This window comes from Besnoitia besnoiti, chromosome X, assembly GCF_002563875.1.
Source record: "Besnoitia besnoiti strain Bb-Ger1 chromosome X, whole genome shotgun sequence".
NCBI lineage: Eukaryota > Apicomplexa > Conoidasida > Eucoccidiorida > Sarcocystidae > Besnoitia > Besnoitia besnoiti.
The window spans coordinates 821057-837928 of record NC_042365.1 but is presented as its reverse complement, the minus strand read 5'-3'; the positions used below and the strand labels follow the sequence as shown (position 1 = coordinate 837928).

The following is a 16872-nucleotide window of genomic DNA, read 5'->3' as shown; positions in this document are numbered from 1 at the left end:
AGGCCGCTCGGTTTTTGTCTCCTCGCCTCCTCTTTTTCGGCGCTCGTGGGCTCTGCTAGCCGGTGGAGGCGCCCTCTGTCTCCTCGCCCTTGAGGTCGCCGGCCGCGAGGGACGCCTCGGGCGAGACTCCGAGCCTATGGGAAGGGCTTCGGAAGGAGCAGTGACGGCAGAAGACGCAGAACATGGCGAGAAGGCGCGGACAGACGCAGCCGCCAAAGATCGCGAAGCGCGTCGAGGGAGGGGAGAGGGCGCAGCGAGCCAGGAGGAAACGCGAGAGGCTCCGCTGACGCTGTGCGACGAGTTCGCGCACACTCAGAGACTTGAAGAGGCGGCGCTGAGAGACAGCCGGCAGACGACACAGCGCAGCGTCGCAGACGGACAAGAGGGAGGGAGCGAGGGGGAGAGAGAGCGAGCCGCAGACCGCGACGGCAGCCGCAGCGCCTCAGAACTGCATCCGGCGGAGGCGAATGCAGAGGCGTGCGGGAGAGATCCAGACGGAGCTGTCGTGTCGCTTCCCGAGCGGTAAGGACGGCGTCAATAATGGAGTGCCTGTGAGCAGCGTGTTATGCAGGGTAGCGCGCTTCAGCCTCACTCTTTTCTTTCTCGTGAGGAGACTGTTTGACTCTCTGTTTCTGCAGCCCCAGTTAAGACGCATTCCAACCGTGCAGTCTTTCCTTCGTGGCGTCCCCCTTCCCTCATCAGGTGCGAATCGGCGGATCTCGAAGAGCAGAGCGAGTGTCTTCCAGAACATCTTCGGCTGGCGTTTTTCGCGCTGCTTGACGACGAGAAGGCGCGGGCGCTCCCCTCCCCGGCTTCCTCTTCTGCGCCTTCTGCTTCGCGTCCACCCTCTGCGCCCACGCCGCCTTCTTCCTGGTCTTCCTCAGGTCCCTAGGTCAACTCGGGCGACGCTGAGAGGCCGCGAGGCAGTGCGTGAAGCGCGTTGCCACCGCGGCGTCGTTTTGTGTTTGTTTGAAATGCGTAGCTCTGGTTTTTGTTTCTCGTCCACGTGCTGCATGCCTGGCTGTATTAGTTATGTATTATTTCTACGCGTGAGTTCATGCGAGGTGTGTGCACCAACTCGGCGTACAGTTGCGCAGGGGAAAGAGCATGTGTGAAAAGACTTGTTTCTGCGGGTCTGGGCGCTCAGTGTCTCTCCTGCCGGCACTTTTTGGTGGTACGACTTTTTGGTGCTCGCCGCAGCTGCGAAGATCCAGTTTAGCGTGTAGGGACTTGGAGTGCGGCAGCAGCGCATGCGTGTTGCAGCGGCCTGTCGATCGAGCCGATGGCGAATGCTTGCAGCCCCGCCGTGTCCAAGGGCACCAAGTTTACGGGAAGACGTGAGCTGCGAGAAAGAACTGCCGGAAAACGAAAAAACATCGACACGCTGAAGCGACACGAGACGCGAGCGGAGCGTCCTCTCGCTTTTCAAGACAGGAGAGACACGGAAGACGCCTCAGGCAGAAGACTGCGTCTCAACACCTCAGGCTGGAAGAAGCTCGCCAAGAGACGACACAGAGAGAGGGAGAGCGTGCATCCGCTGAGCAAAGCGCATGCGCGTGGAAAAGCGTTCGCGTAACGTTCACTGAGACGAGAGTGGCGCCTGACGGTCATACCGGGAAGGGACAAAGAGGGGCGAGAGGATAGACTGAAACGTGATACACGACTCTACACACTCGCGAAATGACGCGCGCTTGCGGCGAAGAGAGACAACGGCCGCGGGGAGGAAGACCGCAGACAAAAAAAGCGAACGGCGCACGGCGGTGCGCGCGCGCAGAACGAGACAAGAGAAAACCGTAAAACGTGAAACCTGAATCGCCTGGCGACCACAGTAGAGACCTAGGTGAAATGCAAATCAAGCAGCACGAAAGGGCAAGTAAAACGGAGAGGCAACCGCGAGGAAAGACGCATGTTCATCTGCCTCATCGGCAGCGCGTCACGCTCTCCTTCTGCGGCATAAAAGGACGCGGCAAACTAAACTATAAAAACGCGACTTCCGCACTTCCCGTCGCGCAGCGCTGTCTCTCCAGCCCACACACACGCTTTGTTTCGCATCCTGCCCCCGCGCTCGCGTTCGTCTCGCCTCGATCTTTTCAAAGCGCCAGCCACACACTAGCCTGCGCCTCAGCCGGCGTTTACATCACGCGCGCGTCCACTTTTCCTCTTCCCCCGCTGCGGGGGGTGGAGGGGGGGGTTGCCGGTCTGCACGTCCTCCGGCATCTCCGCCTCACAGCAACTCTTCCCAGTCTTCCGGTACCTCGCGCTGCTTCTGCGAAAAGCCGAGACACAAGAAAAAACCTGTGTCAGACGTGCGAACGCGCAGGCCGGCAGCGGGCGACAAAGCAAGCCGAGTCCGTTGGCACCATGCTGCGATAAGCGTCTCTCTTCTCTCTGTCTTTTCCACGACTCTCCCCGCCGCCTCGGCGTCTCACCTCTCTTTCTTCTTCCTCTTCTGCGGCTTTCTTAGTCACCGTTCCCTGGGTTTCGGGCGGCATCTGCGAGGAGCGCCTGGTGTCAAAGTCGCACTGGAAGCCCTGGGGCACGAAGACCTGGGTAGCAGCCCCGCCGCCAGCCCGCGCGCCCACGGCGCCCGAAGTCCCGCCCGCGAAGCCCAGGCGCGAGGCGTGCGACGCCGAGCGATGCAACACGTTTCCGCTAGGACTCTTTTGCAGCGAAGGCAACACATAGCCCGGGGTTTCCAGGTGATCGTTCAGCCGCGTAATCGGAATGATTGAGCGCCTGAGAAGAAGAAACACGCGAGACGCAGCAAAGAGGCATAGGCCCACGACCCCAACCCTGAAAAACTGTGAAGCAGTCGAGGCTCCCTCCCAGTCACAGACAGGTTCTGAGCAGCAGCAAAACAAACAGCAGGGGAATGCAAGCGCAGCGCCCCACTCAGAAAGGAGAGGACTGCAGAATGCGGGGAGAGCAGACGACCTGCGGCAGGCTGAAAAGTGCCCACAGACGCCAGGGAAGACACGCTAGAGGACCCAGAACGGCAACGCACACTCCGCCGACTCATGCAGACGCAAATATATGCACACATACTGACATGACTGTCTATAGTTGATATACGTAAATACATGAATATAAATCTACAGATACATATTTATGTCTATATATTCATATGGACTAGGGTTGAGTCAGTGCCACTTACATGCTTCCGACCCACTGAATCCACGGGCGCCAGTTCTCTAGGTCGTTCCTGCAAAGCGCACCCAGAAGAAGCAACATCGGTGCAGAAGGTGAAGGAAGAAAAGACGTTTCGCCCCAGAATCATTCCTCAACAGCGAAGTGTATGCACATGCACGCAGAAGAACTTATGTATATTCCCAGTCCTGTAGCCTCCTTCCCGCCTCCACTTTTCAACTCTTCATCTATACTCGTTGCGAACGGATTTCTGTCTCTGCTGGTCGCTGCATGCACACAAATATGCGTCGTCTTGTTGCATGCTGAGTATCCTTTTGCTTACCAGAGCGTTAGCTGATCGCCGATGACGATGACGCCGCGCTTCGCTCGAGTCAGCATGACATTCATGCGTCGGGGGTCGCGGAGGAAACCGATTTCTCCTCGCGGGTTTGAGCGGACTGCGCTGAAAATAATCAAGTCCTTCTCTTTGCCCTGGAAGCCGTCCACGCTGTCTACTTCAATATGGTAGCAGGCCGGCGGCTCCTGAACGAAACCCGTTGCGCGGACAGAGCCGAGGGAATTGCGCAGTGCGTTGGACACGCGGGTTGTCGGCACCCGTCGAACAGATGAAAGCTCCGCGGCACACCGAATGTCTATTTTGCCGCCTCACTCGCCCCTGCCCCTGCAACCCTGCCGCTGCTGCAGGGAGCAGCAGCGGCAGGGCGCCTCACACGCGCCAAACGCCTACTCTGCCTCCACACAAAATGGTCGAAACGCGCTCTCTGCACGCATCGATCATGCATGCAAAGAGCGACGGCGCCGCTCGTGTGGCGCATGTGCGTGAACGCGTGATGAGATGCAGGAGGGAAAAAGTGGGACTGTCCTGAGTCCTTACGAAAGTCTCGTTGATCGCTTTCCTCAGGCGAGCCTTCTGCGCGTCGTAGGGCGTGAGGACGCCGATCTGAGAAGGAAGGACGCTGCCTTCGTTTGCCACCGACTGCAGGATGGCGACAATGGGATCGATTTCTCTGCGGACATCCACGCGCACACTTGCCGGCGAGTGCGTTGGCTCGCCTCATTCACTTTTTACCTGGTTTTTGTACTAAAGTATTAAACAACGAATCAGTGTTTACGAAAAGAGGAGGACAACTCCGCCAACACCCCACGCACGACAGATACCCAGGCAGTCACATATATGGAAGCATGCACACATTATGTGTATACATATTTTATGTATATTTATATGTCTTGGAGCTCATATTTTGCCTCGGCTCGACTCACGCCAAGCTGTACTTCGAAGTCCCTTGAGAAGCCTCCGCCCCGGAGAGACCGGCCGCGGAGATGTCCACGAGGCAGACGCGACTGTGCTGCGAAGGCCAGCGGAACCCCGCGACGACGGGGCGATTCCGGTCGTCTACGTCTGCGGGGAGTCACACGCACGCGAAATCGATCGACTAAACAGGGGCTTCTGTCTGCATACACACCGCTGCGCCGTGAGCCGGCCTAGCCACAGGCTAGCCAGGCGCCCAGAAGTCTATGTCTCCAGAGTCGAGCTTCTGCCTTCACTGCAAGCCAGCCACTCGCCGACGCGGCCGCCAGGCGGGCGCCTCTACAGATCTCGCGACCCCTGCAGATGCTCCATCTAAATATGTTCATCGGATGATAGATGTCGATGTATGCATATATATCTACAGGAATATATATAAATGTACATGTATGTACATAAATGTACAGGTATGTATATACATGTGTACATATATATCTACATGTGTAGGCGGCTGCCACCCAGACGGGGACGAACCTCTGCTTTGAATTTTTCCCTCGTAGAACTGGAGATTGGGAAAGTACGCAATCGACGGATGCATGCGTCGCTGCTCATCCAGGAGGTGAATGGGGGCGATGCCACTACTCACGAAACGCTCCAAAAGCGACACGTCGAGCCTGAGAAACCCAGTTGCATCGACACACGATGAGGTGAGCCAACAAACAGACACGTACATACTCACACGTTGGTGTGTGCCGCACCGCGCCTGTCCCGAGTCCTTGAAAGATACATATATAACCAAATATACACACACACGCAATAATATATGCGCACATATCCACACACACATTTGTGGCAATATCGACAATGTTAGCTGCATCTGAGTGCGCGATGGCAGAAAGAGAGAGAAAAGTCGATACCTGCTCCCCGCGAGAGGCTGAAGTGCTGAGATCAAAAGCGTCTGGAGAGCCAGAAGCGCTGCGCGCGGCGTGCGACGCTACGCTGTGCGGGCTCTGTGGAGTCTCTCGCCGAGCGGCTTACCCGCGCGCGGCTGCCTCGGGCGAGAGGATGGTCGGGGGCAGCTGTTTGTGGTCGCCGATGAGAACGAAGTTGCGGCATCCGTGCGCCAGCGGAATCAAATTTGACGGCTCTGAGAAGACATACGCGACCCATACATGCACATGCGATTCCTTCACGCGGCGCGCGTCTCTGCAGTCTGCGATGCGAGAGGCAGAGAGAACCGCTGCGTGGACGGCCGCACGCTTCTCCGCAGATGAGCGAGTTGAGAGGCTGGCAGCTGGCGCGGCGCGTACCAATGGCCTGCGCGCCTTCGTCGATGATGACTCGCGAGAAAACGAGGTCGTCAAACATCTCGTGTCCGCTGCCCACGCAGGTGGCGATGATGACGGGCTGCCGGCGGACTGCTTCTCTGAAGAGCGCCATGCGGACGGTCTTCGCCTCGCCAAACATCCCGTTCTGCTTCAGACGCAGGTAGTCGCGGTAGCGCCCCAAGTCTGAAAGCAGCGAACGCAGCAGATCAGAGACAAGCCCTATACGCCAGCAGATGGCGGCCTGACTGCGTGGAGCACTTTCAGCACGAAGGCCGCGGCGTCAAGAGTGGGTGCGGGAAACGGCGATGGCCTCGAGGAGAGCGAATGAAAGTTCACACGACAACAAGCAAAAGGAGCGGAACAGAAGGAGCGCCGGAAACGTAAGGCGACAGAAAAACAGATGGCAGTCTCTCGGGAAGCCCTTAAAAGAGGACGAGAAGGAGACAGGCGGTCGCACGCAGAAAAGGCGAGAGGGAGAAGCCGTGAGACAGTAGGACGCGTCAGCGACGGGAGGCGTCGAAGCGGATGCTGTGAATTCGATCCACGCCCCGGAGAACGGAGAGAAACAAACCTTCACCACGCAGGAATCGAAGCGCTGGTCAGATTCGTATTTCACCAGCCTCTGACCAATTCCCCTTACCAGCAATAGCTTCCTCTTGAAGATCGGATTCACTCCCGTTACCGACGCGCACGCTTCGAATTCCACGCGCACTCAAACCCTCCATCAAGTTGTCCGCTGGAAATAAAAAAGAAGAAATGTGGCAACGCCCGCCTGCACACTAGCACCGCGCTGCGCTCTAAAGCTCAGGCATGGCTTCGAGAATGGAGCAGGCGAAAGAGACGCACGAAGAAACCTGCGACTCTACAGCTCCTCGCATCTACAACTGAAATGCAGACGCGCAACAGCAAGAAAAATTCGGGTACATGTACATATGTGCAAATATACAAATCTATTTAATTTTTAAAATATTGAGAGGTTCTCCCATTCGAAAATCTTATTTTGAAGTTTGATGTTGATCGGCGACTACTAGCTATGTAAATATATATAGATATATGTATATATATAGGTATATATGCATACATGTGTGCATATGCGTATGCGCATATATATATATATATATTGATAGGATACGGTTAGACAGAACGGTAGAGCGGCTGCGCGAGATGAACGAACGCAAAAGATCTCAGCGTTGAAACGCTCAAGGGAAGGCGCTTGCGTCTCAAACAAGGCAGCCTTACCAGCAACATTGCTGTCCGCGACGGCAAGGATTTTCTTGGTAGGGTCGTTCCGCTGCCAGGCGTCAATGATCGCGCACGCCACATGCGTCTTCCCAGTACCGGGCGGACCTGAAAGAATCATTCAGGCCGACACGACGCAGAGCACCGCGATGTCGAGTTGGCCTCCGCACTGCAAAGTCTACATATGCGTATTTATAAATGTCAGCGACAAGGACGGTGGACGAGTCGCTGCAGCCACACGGGCACACCCGCACACGCCTCCGGCGAAAACCGACGGCGGAGCGACTTTGTCTTGGTCTCAAAGAACAAGAGGTGAAAGAGGGCGCCCCTTGAGTGCATGCATTCGAATTCAGTGCTGACGAGTAGGATATGAGCAGAGTCGCCGGCTGGTGCACTTTGCGCCGCCGGGGGCCGCGAGAGCGCACGGGGCGAGGGCGTCGCTTCCTACCTTGCACCAACGTGAGCCGGTTAGTCAGCGCAGAGAGACACGCAGCCTTCTGAGGCCCTGTCAGCGGCAAGTCGGTCGGGAGGATGATGTCGTCGTAGTTGACTTCGCGCGGCATCGTTGAAAACGAACTTTTGTCCGCTTCCAGCTGATTCCGCGCCTGGAGCGCCTGCACACACAGCATCCACCGGAAACCCGAAACCCTAAACGAGGAGGAGGTCGACGCAGACGCAGCCAGCAGGCCGAGCGACGCCGTGGCGAGTCCGCGCGAGCCTGGGTGCGAACCTTTCTTCTCCCTATGGACAGAGCAATGCGGCGAAAAAACACTATACGTCCCTCTTCGAAAACCGATTTCGGCACCCAACGCTACACACGGCACTGCCTAGACCGCGGGATGTGCGGACGCGTTTTTGCGTGCGTTTGAATGGAAAGGCCTGCGACATGCAGCTGCGAAGGCGCGCGCTGGAGGGCGGCCTCAACGCCTCGCCTCGCTTCCTTCGGCTCGCGGGCGCCTCCTCTCCGCGCCCCGGCCGATTGCACTTTCGCGCTTACGACTTGCGAGAGAAGGGGCGACGCATGGGGGTAGCCGACTGCGCTCGACTGCTGCACACGTTGCTTCTTGGAGTTCTGCGCCGCCGCCGCGCCAAACCCCGCGGCATCCTCGCGCGGCACGCCAAACGCAGCGGCGCCGCCCGCCGCTGCCGCCTGGGCGTCCGCGAGCTCGTTCAGGCGATGCAGCGGATCAAACAGAGCCGGGTCGACGTCGCTCAAAACGGGGACAGGACCGCCTGCAGCAGGAGTTCGAAAGTAAACTCACTCGTCAGCCCGGTGCGCGCGAGCAGAGCCGTTCGCGGAAGACGCGGAGGGGCGAGCGGCTCCAGAGATTCACGAGCAGCAACAGAACGGCGCAGTGACGGTCGCGACGGCGAATGCGAGGATGCGCCGCGGCTCAGCTGTGCGGGACGACGCCTGCAGCAGCAGCGAGTCCACGCTGCCTCATAAGGAGGACGCACGCAACGTAAGAGGAAAGATGTTGAGACACCACGCGGCACGCCCAGCACGGTGCACGAAGAGCTCTACACCCCAGCCCCGGACGCAGAAATCGTTTGCCTTACGGCTAGCCACTTCCTTCGCAGGACCTTCGCCAGTGTGCAGCAGCAAGTAGCGAATCTCAGGCGTGAACGCGTACGACGACGTTGATTGCTGCAGGCAAAAAGGCGCGACCCGCCACGTGCGCCACGTGCATGCAGGCATAGGCACGCGTCAACGTGAATACGTATAGGTAAATAAGCGCACAAGCCACGCATGAGGCAAGGACAGCTGTTCATATATTAACATATTTATATATATATATATATATGACTCGCATTTAAACGCAGCGCGGACCGGCAGAAGCGGGAAGAGACGGACGGACCGCGTTTCTCCGCTGATCCAACCCGTGGGACGCAGTAGACCGTTCGAAGACTCCCGCTGCTGGGCAGCTGCAGACCTCGTCGGTCGCCTCACCGTGATCGGCATCCGGTGCATCGTCAGACTCCGCAGCGCCTCCACCATGCGGTCGTGCGTCACCGCTGGCGTCAGGTGGTACAACTTGAACTTGCGGCAGGCTGCGAAGGAAGCCGCATCCACGCAGGACAAAGTCGGCCGTGCCAACGCTCTCTTCTCTCACGCACAGAGCGACCTCGGAGTGCGCAGACGTAGCCGCGAAGGGCGGGGAGTGTGCAGGCAAAGTGGCACGTCGAGAGACGCAGGCAGCCTAGAGGGGTGATGGACTGACGCAACTCCAGTTTTCAAACTCGATGCTGATGTGAACCAACCAACATGCGGACAGGCAGACGGGCGAACTTCCTCCCCAACACAGAAGGCTGAATAGAGAGCGAGCCGCGTGATATGCGGATTTTTTCGAAACACACGCTGCGTATGGCGTACTGAGGATGTCGGGGTGCTTGGCGCCCTCGCCGGAGGCCAGGCGGACGTTCACGTTGAAGTTCGCGCCGTCGTTCTTCACACTCGTCACCACGCCCACGAAACACTTTCGCTGAAACCAAGACGTCAAACAACACATGACGTAAAAAATTGAAATCCGGTGCGCAGTCCACGGCGTACCGTCCACGAAGATCCTGTTTTTCGTGTGCCTGCAGGTGGATCTGACGCGCAGCCTCGATAGGAGACAACTGCGATGCGGGAGGCGTGTTTGTTTTCGTGTGGGATTCCCGTCTCGAATCCCCCTCTCTCGCGGTGGTATCGGGCTCCCGGTTCGCGACGGTGACTTTTTTTTCAACTTTTCTGCTCTGCAGGCTCGCCTCCTGCGACTCCTCTTACCCAGGTGTCTTCGGAGCCCCTCTGCTCATCGTACGGGCGCAGCAGCACACAGTCGTCCTCTCTGAACTGCACGTTCGCGAGGAATTCGCGGTCCTCCGCTGGAAACAAAAATTCGCAGAAAAGGCAGTCCGACGTATTCTCCGCCGCCGTGAACAGAAACACATACAAAAAAACGTGGATATAGAAATGTATAGAAACAGACTGATACGAAGGTATAGGGGTAGCAGGATAGATGCATAAGTAGATAGATAGGTAGATAGATAGATAGATAGATACGTGTAAGTTTGTGCATATCGGCGAGTCGCTGCGGTCAATACAAGCATCTATAGGGGGCGTCTCCTTTCTGAGCCTACTTTTTAGGGCCGTGCCGAGAGAGAAGATTGGCATGACGGCAGACTTGCAGTTGAGAGTCATGTGCTTCCCTTCGAAGAGGTCTCCATAGGCCTTGCGGTCCTCTATGCCAGCCGCGAGCTGAGCCTGCCACTCCAGCGCGAGCATCAAGCTGCAGAAACAGACGGAAAAACAGCGGAAATTAAAGGAAAATTGGCGCCACCTGAACGTCCACAGCAACCCTTCCTCGCAGCCGGCCGGCTGCGAACGCTTAAATTCGCTCACCGATAATTCTGGAAGTAGTGCTTCGCCAGCGGCGACGGAAAGTAGCTCTGATCTAGGTGGAGGTCACCCAGCTCATGCAGAACGGCCTGCAACGCAAGGAAGGACAGGCAGACTCACAAGCTTCTACAGGCAAGGCGGCCAGATAAATCTACAAATATCTAGGTGTAAATGTGCACAGGGCGATGCGCAGAGAGACGCTGCACGGAGGAACGAGGGGCTGACCGCAAGCTTTCCGCGCAAGCTGCGGCTGTTGAACGGAGTGAAAGCCTGGTCAGGTTGGCATTCAGAGTGCGGACTGTTGCAGGTGGAAGAGAGAGCGTCGCACGGGGGTACAAAGACCTGCAGAGGAGTCTGCATTCAAGTGAGCTGCAGATCTGCGTTGTCTGCGGCATACCTGACCAAAGGTGCAGTTGGTGAGCACAGTGCACTCGTCGAGGAGCTGCTCCCACAGGTCGGGCGGCATCGCGCGCCCGTCCTCAGAGGGCAACGGCGAAGGCGCCGAAGAAGCCACTTCGTCTGACGACAGCATTCAAAGCGAAGAAAGACAGGCACGTAAGGCACGCATTAGAGCACAAAATTTTGTTCCATCTTACGTCTCCTACACCTGTACAGTTACTTAATTTGGAGTCAGTTTCTTTTATTAGAAAACAATAAATCAAAGCAATGCGAAATACCGAAGGAATCAGCCGGCAAGGACGCGCTGAAACGCGCAAGGGATGACCCGGCAGGCAGAGCCCGTCGCACGCGCGCATGGATGTGCCTTCTCTTGCATGGGCGCTTTCTGTCTCCTCCGCGCCGCGAAGTCCGTCTAGCGCTCCCTCGTCGATACAAAATCTCCTCACGACGCGAGACGAGGAGCTCCTCTCTAACTCGGTGTTGAACCTTAGCAATGCGGAAGAGACGCTCCAGAAGGGAAGCGCATTCTATGGTGAAAGGCACCCTTCATGCAGGCATGATAGGAGTGAACCCCTCGAGTGCGCGCGTACTCTCCGCAGCGGAAGAGGGCGTGGAGGCGGCGGTGACTTTCTTCATCGTGTTGAGCAGCGCGTCCACGAGGGAGCGTTCGTTCTCCGCCAGCGCCGCCCGCCACACAGTCGGCAAGAAGAGGCGCCAGACGCCGCTGGTCGTGGCCTCGAGCAGCGTGCAGGCCTTCGAGACGTAGGTCTTGCCATCCTAAATGAAAAAAACAAACGCGCCCGAAGTCGCGTCTCCACGAAGCGGACCGGCGCCTCGCCGTCGCCGCGTCCCAGCGGACACAGAGATGAACCCAGCGAAGGCACAAAGACAGACGTCGCCGCCACCTCAGACGCATCCACAGCGCAGACACACATCCACGAGCGAGGCAGACTGGACTGCCGCGCCGCACACATCGCTCCTCTGGCGCCTACTGCGCCGCGCGAGGCACTGGATCCCCACGAGCGAATCCCTGTCGAGGCTGTGAGGCTGTGTGCCGCGTGTGTTTTGGGATGAGAAGACGAAGACGAGAGGTTCCTACCGGGCGCTCGGTGACGAGGTTGACAAGCGCGCGAGCTGCCTGTCTGTCATGCGCGTTCACAGGCTGAACAAAGCCCGCAAGCCCCATCATCTGCAGCGCGGCGCTGGCGCGCGCCAGCGGCTTCGAAAGTCCAATCCCGACGCACGACAGCTGAACGCAAGGCGACAGAACATGCAGCGCTTTGAAATGGAAGACGGCGCTCACGCGGCCAGACGAAGAAGCGCACACACAGCAGGGAGGAAGTGCACAGCAAACGGAGACGTTGAAGACGCAGGGAGCAGCAACCGAAGGAGAGGAGACAGACAGGAGACGCGAAAGGGCCTAAACCAAACCCGTGCACGCTTCCCTGGAAAAGCGGGCTTTTTGACTTTGAGTAGAAACAGCCTGCGCCGCCGAACGGGGATCTCATCGCAAGCGAGTTCGCATCCTCGCTCTCGTGTGTAGGCAAACGTCTGCGCCTGAAACGGTCCGCGGTCGAGTGTCTCCCCCCACGGTCCAGCGCATGCTCTCTGGGACATCGTCTTTTTTTCTTGTCTGCACTCACCGTTCGACTGCGGCCGTCGCGACCAGTCCACCGCCACTGCAGATTGCAACGGTAGCCCTCAGCGGACATGGAGATCATTTCTGTCGGCTGCAAGGGATAAAACGACGAAAAATACAGAGAAACGCAGTCGTGCCGAGCGACACGCGGAAGATACAGTAGGGGAACAGAGACCTGCGTGTGCAGAGTCTGCATCCACACGAGGACGTGCGCAAACGAAGAACCACACGTGAGGGACACAAATTCGCATACAACAGACAGTTGCGATGGGCTGGCCGGCGAGTTCTCTGTGGTCGCTTTTCCTCACCTTGATTTGATTCCTGGTCGTCAGGTTGTGGTGCTGCTGGTTGATTTCGCCGGCGTCCTGCTTGGCAAGCTGCGGGCTCTGACTCGCGGCCTTCCGACTCTCCGCCGCCTGCTGCTGGCGCGCCTGCGACACCTGCCGGTTGATCTTCTCGCGCTCTTCTGTCTGGCAGTCTCGATACTGCGGGAGGCGAACAGAGACTCAAAAAAAAGATGAGGGCGCCGCGGAAAAGGCGGACAAGCCAGGAAGTCGTCAAGGAAACGACCGGGGGCAGGAAAAACGCGGTCTCCGCAACTACCTCTCCAGAGTTCAGGCTCTGCACGCGGGTTCCACGAGAGAAAGCGAGACAACAGGCGAAGAGCTGCCGCAGAACAGAAGGCCCCCGCCCCTCCCCCCTGTGGCTGATCGCCGCGGGTCGTCGCCTCCTTCAGCCTCTCTGACTGCCGATCGCTCCGCGTCCTTTACCTTGAGAACTTTGAGATACATGTCCTGCATCGCTCCAATCTCCGCTTCCGTGGCGCTATGGCCACGACCGACCGAGTCGATCTTCACTTCCTCCCCGCCGCTCATGAAGGTCCAAACAAAGCGATGTTCTGGAAGAGCATCGGACACCGCCCCGAAGCAGATCGAACTCGTTTCTAGTCCGCGCCGCTGCACGCCTCCGGCTTCCTCACTCACCACATATCTATGTGTCTGTCTCTCAATGCATGTACGACATCTACGTCGTATATGGACGCAACGCCGCGATGCAGGCATGCATGTAGCTGGAGCCAGTTTCACGACTATATCGTAGTCGAATATGTATAGATATATGTGCCCCTGTGCTTTGGGTCGGAAGGCTGGTCGGAGAACTCGGCGCATATTTTGTCGACCCGCCACGCGTTTGAATTCACCAGCAGCCCTAGCGACACATATGTATGTGCATATACGTGTACACGGATGTCGCTTGCGGCTGTTGGTCTCAGGCGGTTCCAGTGGAGCGACTTGGACCGGCGACAGCGAGGCAGAAAGCGCGCCCCAGAGCACAGAAGGCGGCGCGGAAGAAGAGAGAGAAGGGAGAGAAGGCGCCCGACTCACCACAGCCTGCGGGATACGACGACTGTTTGCCTTGAATCTTCCCTCGTAGCGACGAGAAGAGGCACCTCGTGACTTGTTCGTACTCCTGAACAGCAGCGCACCAGTCGAGTGTTAGACCGCAGAAAAAACGACAGATTTAGACTTACGCTCGCATCTCTGGTGGATGCGCAGGTAGATATGCAGACGTATCGCGCGGTGGGCGTCACTGAGTACAGGGCCTGTGGGGCTCAAGAGGCTTGGCGTGGGGGGGGGGGGGGGGGGGGGGGGGCGAAAGAAAATGTCACTATAGTTATCAGCATACGCAGCAAGAAAGTATACACGTCAACAGCTATGCAGGCCCTTTCCGCGTGCATGCATACGTCACGATGAGAAGACAGGTATATGTGCTCACACACACCACACACAGTAGACGGCTATATATACCAACACGTACATACGTCCCTGTTCCGTGACGCAATTCTCAATATACGTCAATATATATATATATATATATATGTATAAGTATGTGCGGCTCGCGCGAGGTCTTACGTGTAGAGTGACAGGTCCGAGTTGCGCGAGCAGCGTTTTGACTGCGTCTTTCTTCGCATCCTTTTTCGACCGGCCGACGCCCTCAGTTTCGACTTTTCTCTTTCCTGAGATAGTCCAGGAGAGCGAAACTCGAAACATTTGATTCTGCGCGTTCGCTTCTTTGTTTCGGCGGCTGGTCGCGGGCGGAGCCGTGGCGGCCGCGGGTCCGCCTCGACGACAGTCTTCGTGAACGACGGGCCGTAGGACCTGAACGCCGAGACAGCGAAAATTTCGGTCGCCTTTCCAACGCGAAATCCTTTCCGAAAACCCAAAAAGACTCCATGCCGACGTTCCGCGACTATGGATCCAAGGAGACACGGACAACCAGAAACAGGGGTACATGCGATGGAAGAGCGGCATGGCAGCGAACCTCGGCAAAGAAGCCCCTCCCCAGTCGCCCAGAGCAAAGAAGGCGCTTCGCTTTGCTACCCTCACACGCCGTGCTGCCTCCTGGCGCACCAGGCTCTGCTGCGCGGCGGGAGTCTCTCTAGTCAGTTTCTCTCAGGCGCGTGACTGGCGCCTCCAAACCGAAGCGACATCGTTACCATCGCAGACCGAGCGTCTACAGCGCGACGTGGAGGACTGAGTCGGAGTCGCCAACTGCCATGCACTGCGCACAAGATTTTCGCGCTCTAGGGCGCGCCCGCCGAAAAACAGAGCCGTGGCGCTCTCTCACTCAGTTCCACACGCGCCACGCAGACAGCTTCATGTACCCACGTATGCACATTTATATATATATATATATACACATACTCGGACCTGAAGACAAATATCACATAGATATGAATATAAAAATATATACTGACAAACCATGATATATATATATATTTATGTGTACGTGATATTTGCCTTCAGGCCCGGGTGGCGCGCCGTGAGGCAGCCTCGCGCGTACCGCTTGTCGGATTCCGTAAAAGTGCAGCACGTTCTCTTCATCGAGGATGTATTTGTTGAACTGCGCGTTGCCCATGCCGCCAAAGAGTTTCTCGAGCGCGGCATTTCTGTCGCTGCCTTGCGGCGCCGCCGGCGCAGGCTGCGGCGTCGCAGCGAGCAGCGGCGCGGAGGCCGAGGGGAGCAGCACAGGCGTCGGCGCGGCGCCCGTGGACGCCTGGCGCCCAGAGAGAGACGTCGCGGAGGGCGACGACCGCAGCGGCTGTACCGCCGCGGTCGCGAACGACGCCTGGGCGCCGGGCGCAGCAGACGTGGAGGGAGACGGCGAACTCCGCAGCGGGGCGGAGCCGTTGTGCGGCGACGCAGAGTGAGATGACGAGGCACGCGGCTCGCCGCGGCCGCGACGAGACCTGTCCGCGCGCGGCGCGTGGCTCCCTTGCGAAGCGGCGGACGAGGCAGCGCTCGAGGACGCGGAGCGGGAGTCCGACGGCGGGCTGGTGCTCTCCGCCTGCCCTGAGGGCGCGAAGCGGCGGCGGCTCATCGCAGTCGGCGAGAAGGAAGTCGAGAAGGGAGCGGAGAGGAACGCCTGTCGAAGGGCAGGCGAGGTGGAAGACGGCCGCAGAGAGGAGGAATAGGAGACGGAGGAATAGGAGGAGGAATAGGAGGAGGAGGAAGGGAGACGGGGCGACGTGGAGCGAGCACGCCAGCTAGAGAAGACGTGTCGGGCTGTGAGAGCGAGTGGGCGTGCGACGAGCCGCGGAGTCGCCGCGGTTAACGCCGGAGGCAGAGGAGGAGCTGGCGCGAGCCGGCGGGCGCGGGGCCAGTTGAGCGAGGAGGAGGCGCGAGCCGCGAAGCTGAGCGAAGGTCGCTCCGCAGACTGCAGCAGCCAGCAGAGAGAGGTCGGTGCAGGAGTGTGGGCAGGTAGGGGTCTCAGGGGAGCAGACACCCACGCGCGGCTCCGCAGAAACGAAGAGGCAGTCTCAGGCGCAGTCGCACGTCGGTGCGCAGGCAGGCTCGAAGGCGTCAGCGAGGAGTGCGAAAAAGCGGCGCGCCACGAGGAAGCAGCCCACGTCGGAGAAGAACGAAATGAAGACGGTTCAGGCGAAGGGAGAGCGACAGCCCGCCAAAGGGACGACAGAGGAGAATTTCGCGGGGATGCCTTCTGTGTGGCGGCGCGCGATGACGGCGACTCAAAACTGGCTGGAGGGGACGAGAAACACTGCTGGCGAAGCGGTTGAGACGCAGGCGCGGCAGGAGCAGGATAGTTGCGAGGCGGAGGCAGAGAGGCGAAATGCTGGGCCGCTAGACGAAGCGTTGGCGATGTCATTGGAGGGATGAAATGAAGGGAGGACACAGGGCAACGCGACGTCAGACACGTGTAGGTGCCGCGCGGGGAGGAAGGAAAGGCACACAAGGGCGAAGACGCAAAGAGCACATCGCGTGAGATGACGCACGCGAGGGGAGCAGAGCAAACGCTGACAGCCGCGACAACAGAAACAACCGCGTGCCTGGAGCGCATGCTGCTACTGAGCTTGCAAGCCGGAAGCCGTGAAGGCGGGCGCGCAGGAAGCACACAGCAGGTGAGAAGCGAGAGAGAGGCTTCAGTCGTCGCGGCGGCAGTTCGAGAGAAGAGAGCAGGGGGATGAGTGAAGAAGTCG

General features: G+C 58.4%; 2 protein-coding genes across 2 annotated transcripts; one reads left to right on the top strand and one right to left on the bottom strand.

Annotated features, from left to right (window-relative positions):
- Nucleotides 1-136: 136 nt before the first annotated feature.
- BESB_016730 (uncharacterized protein) lies at nt 137-892 on the top strand (the record flags this gene model as incomplete). The annotated part of the gene is made up of 2 exons (XM_029360388.1): nt 137-522; nt 703-892. The coding sequence occupies 2 exons, from the start codon at nt 137-139 to the stop codon at nt 890-892; spliced, it is 576 nt and encodes a 191-aa protein (XP_029216364.1).
- Nucleotides 893-2224: 1332 nt separating this feature from the next.
- BESB_016720 (AAA family protein) lies at nt 2225-16541 on the bottom strand (the record flags this gene model as incomplete). The annotated part of the gene is made up of 28 exons (XM_029360387.1): nt 2225-2266; nt 2430-2736; nt 3155-3202; nt 3470-3669; nt 4022-4154; nt 4408-4546; nt 4928-5067; nt 5432-5540; nt 5704-5904; nt 6362-6457; nt 6961-7068; nt 7409-7574; nt 7958-8193; nt 8521-8608; nt 8912-9012; nt 9335-9443; nt 9728-9825; nt 10081-10229; nt 10343-10428; nt 10737-10858; nt 11329-11515; nt 11838-11987; nt 12382-12468; nt 12686-12862; nt 13148-13275; nt 13760-13844; nt 14288-14533; nt 15219-16541. 28 exons carry the CDS (start codon nt 16539-16541, stop codon nt 2225-2227), a joined length of 5061 nt encoding a protein of 1686 aa, XP_029216363.1.
- Between the last annotated feature and the right edge of the window lie 331 nt (nt 16542-16872).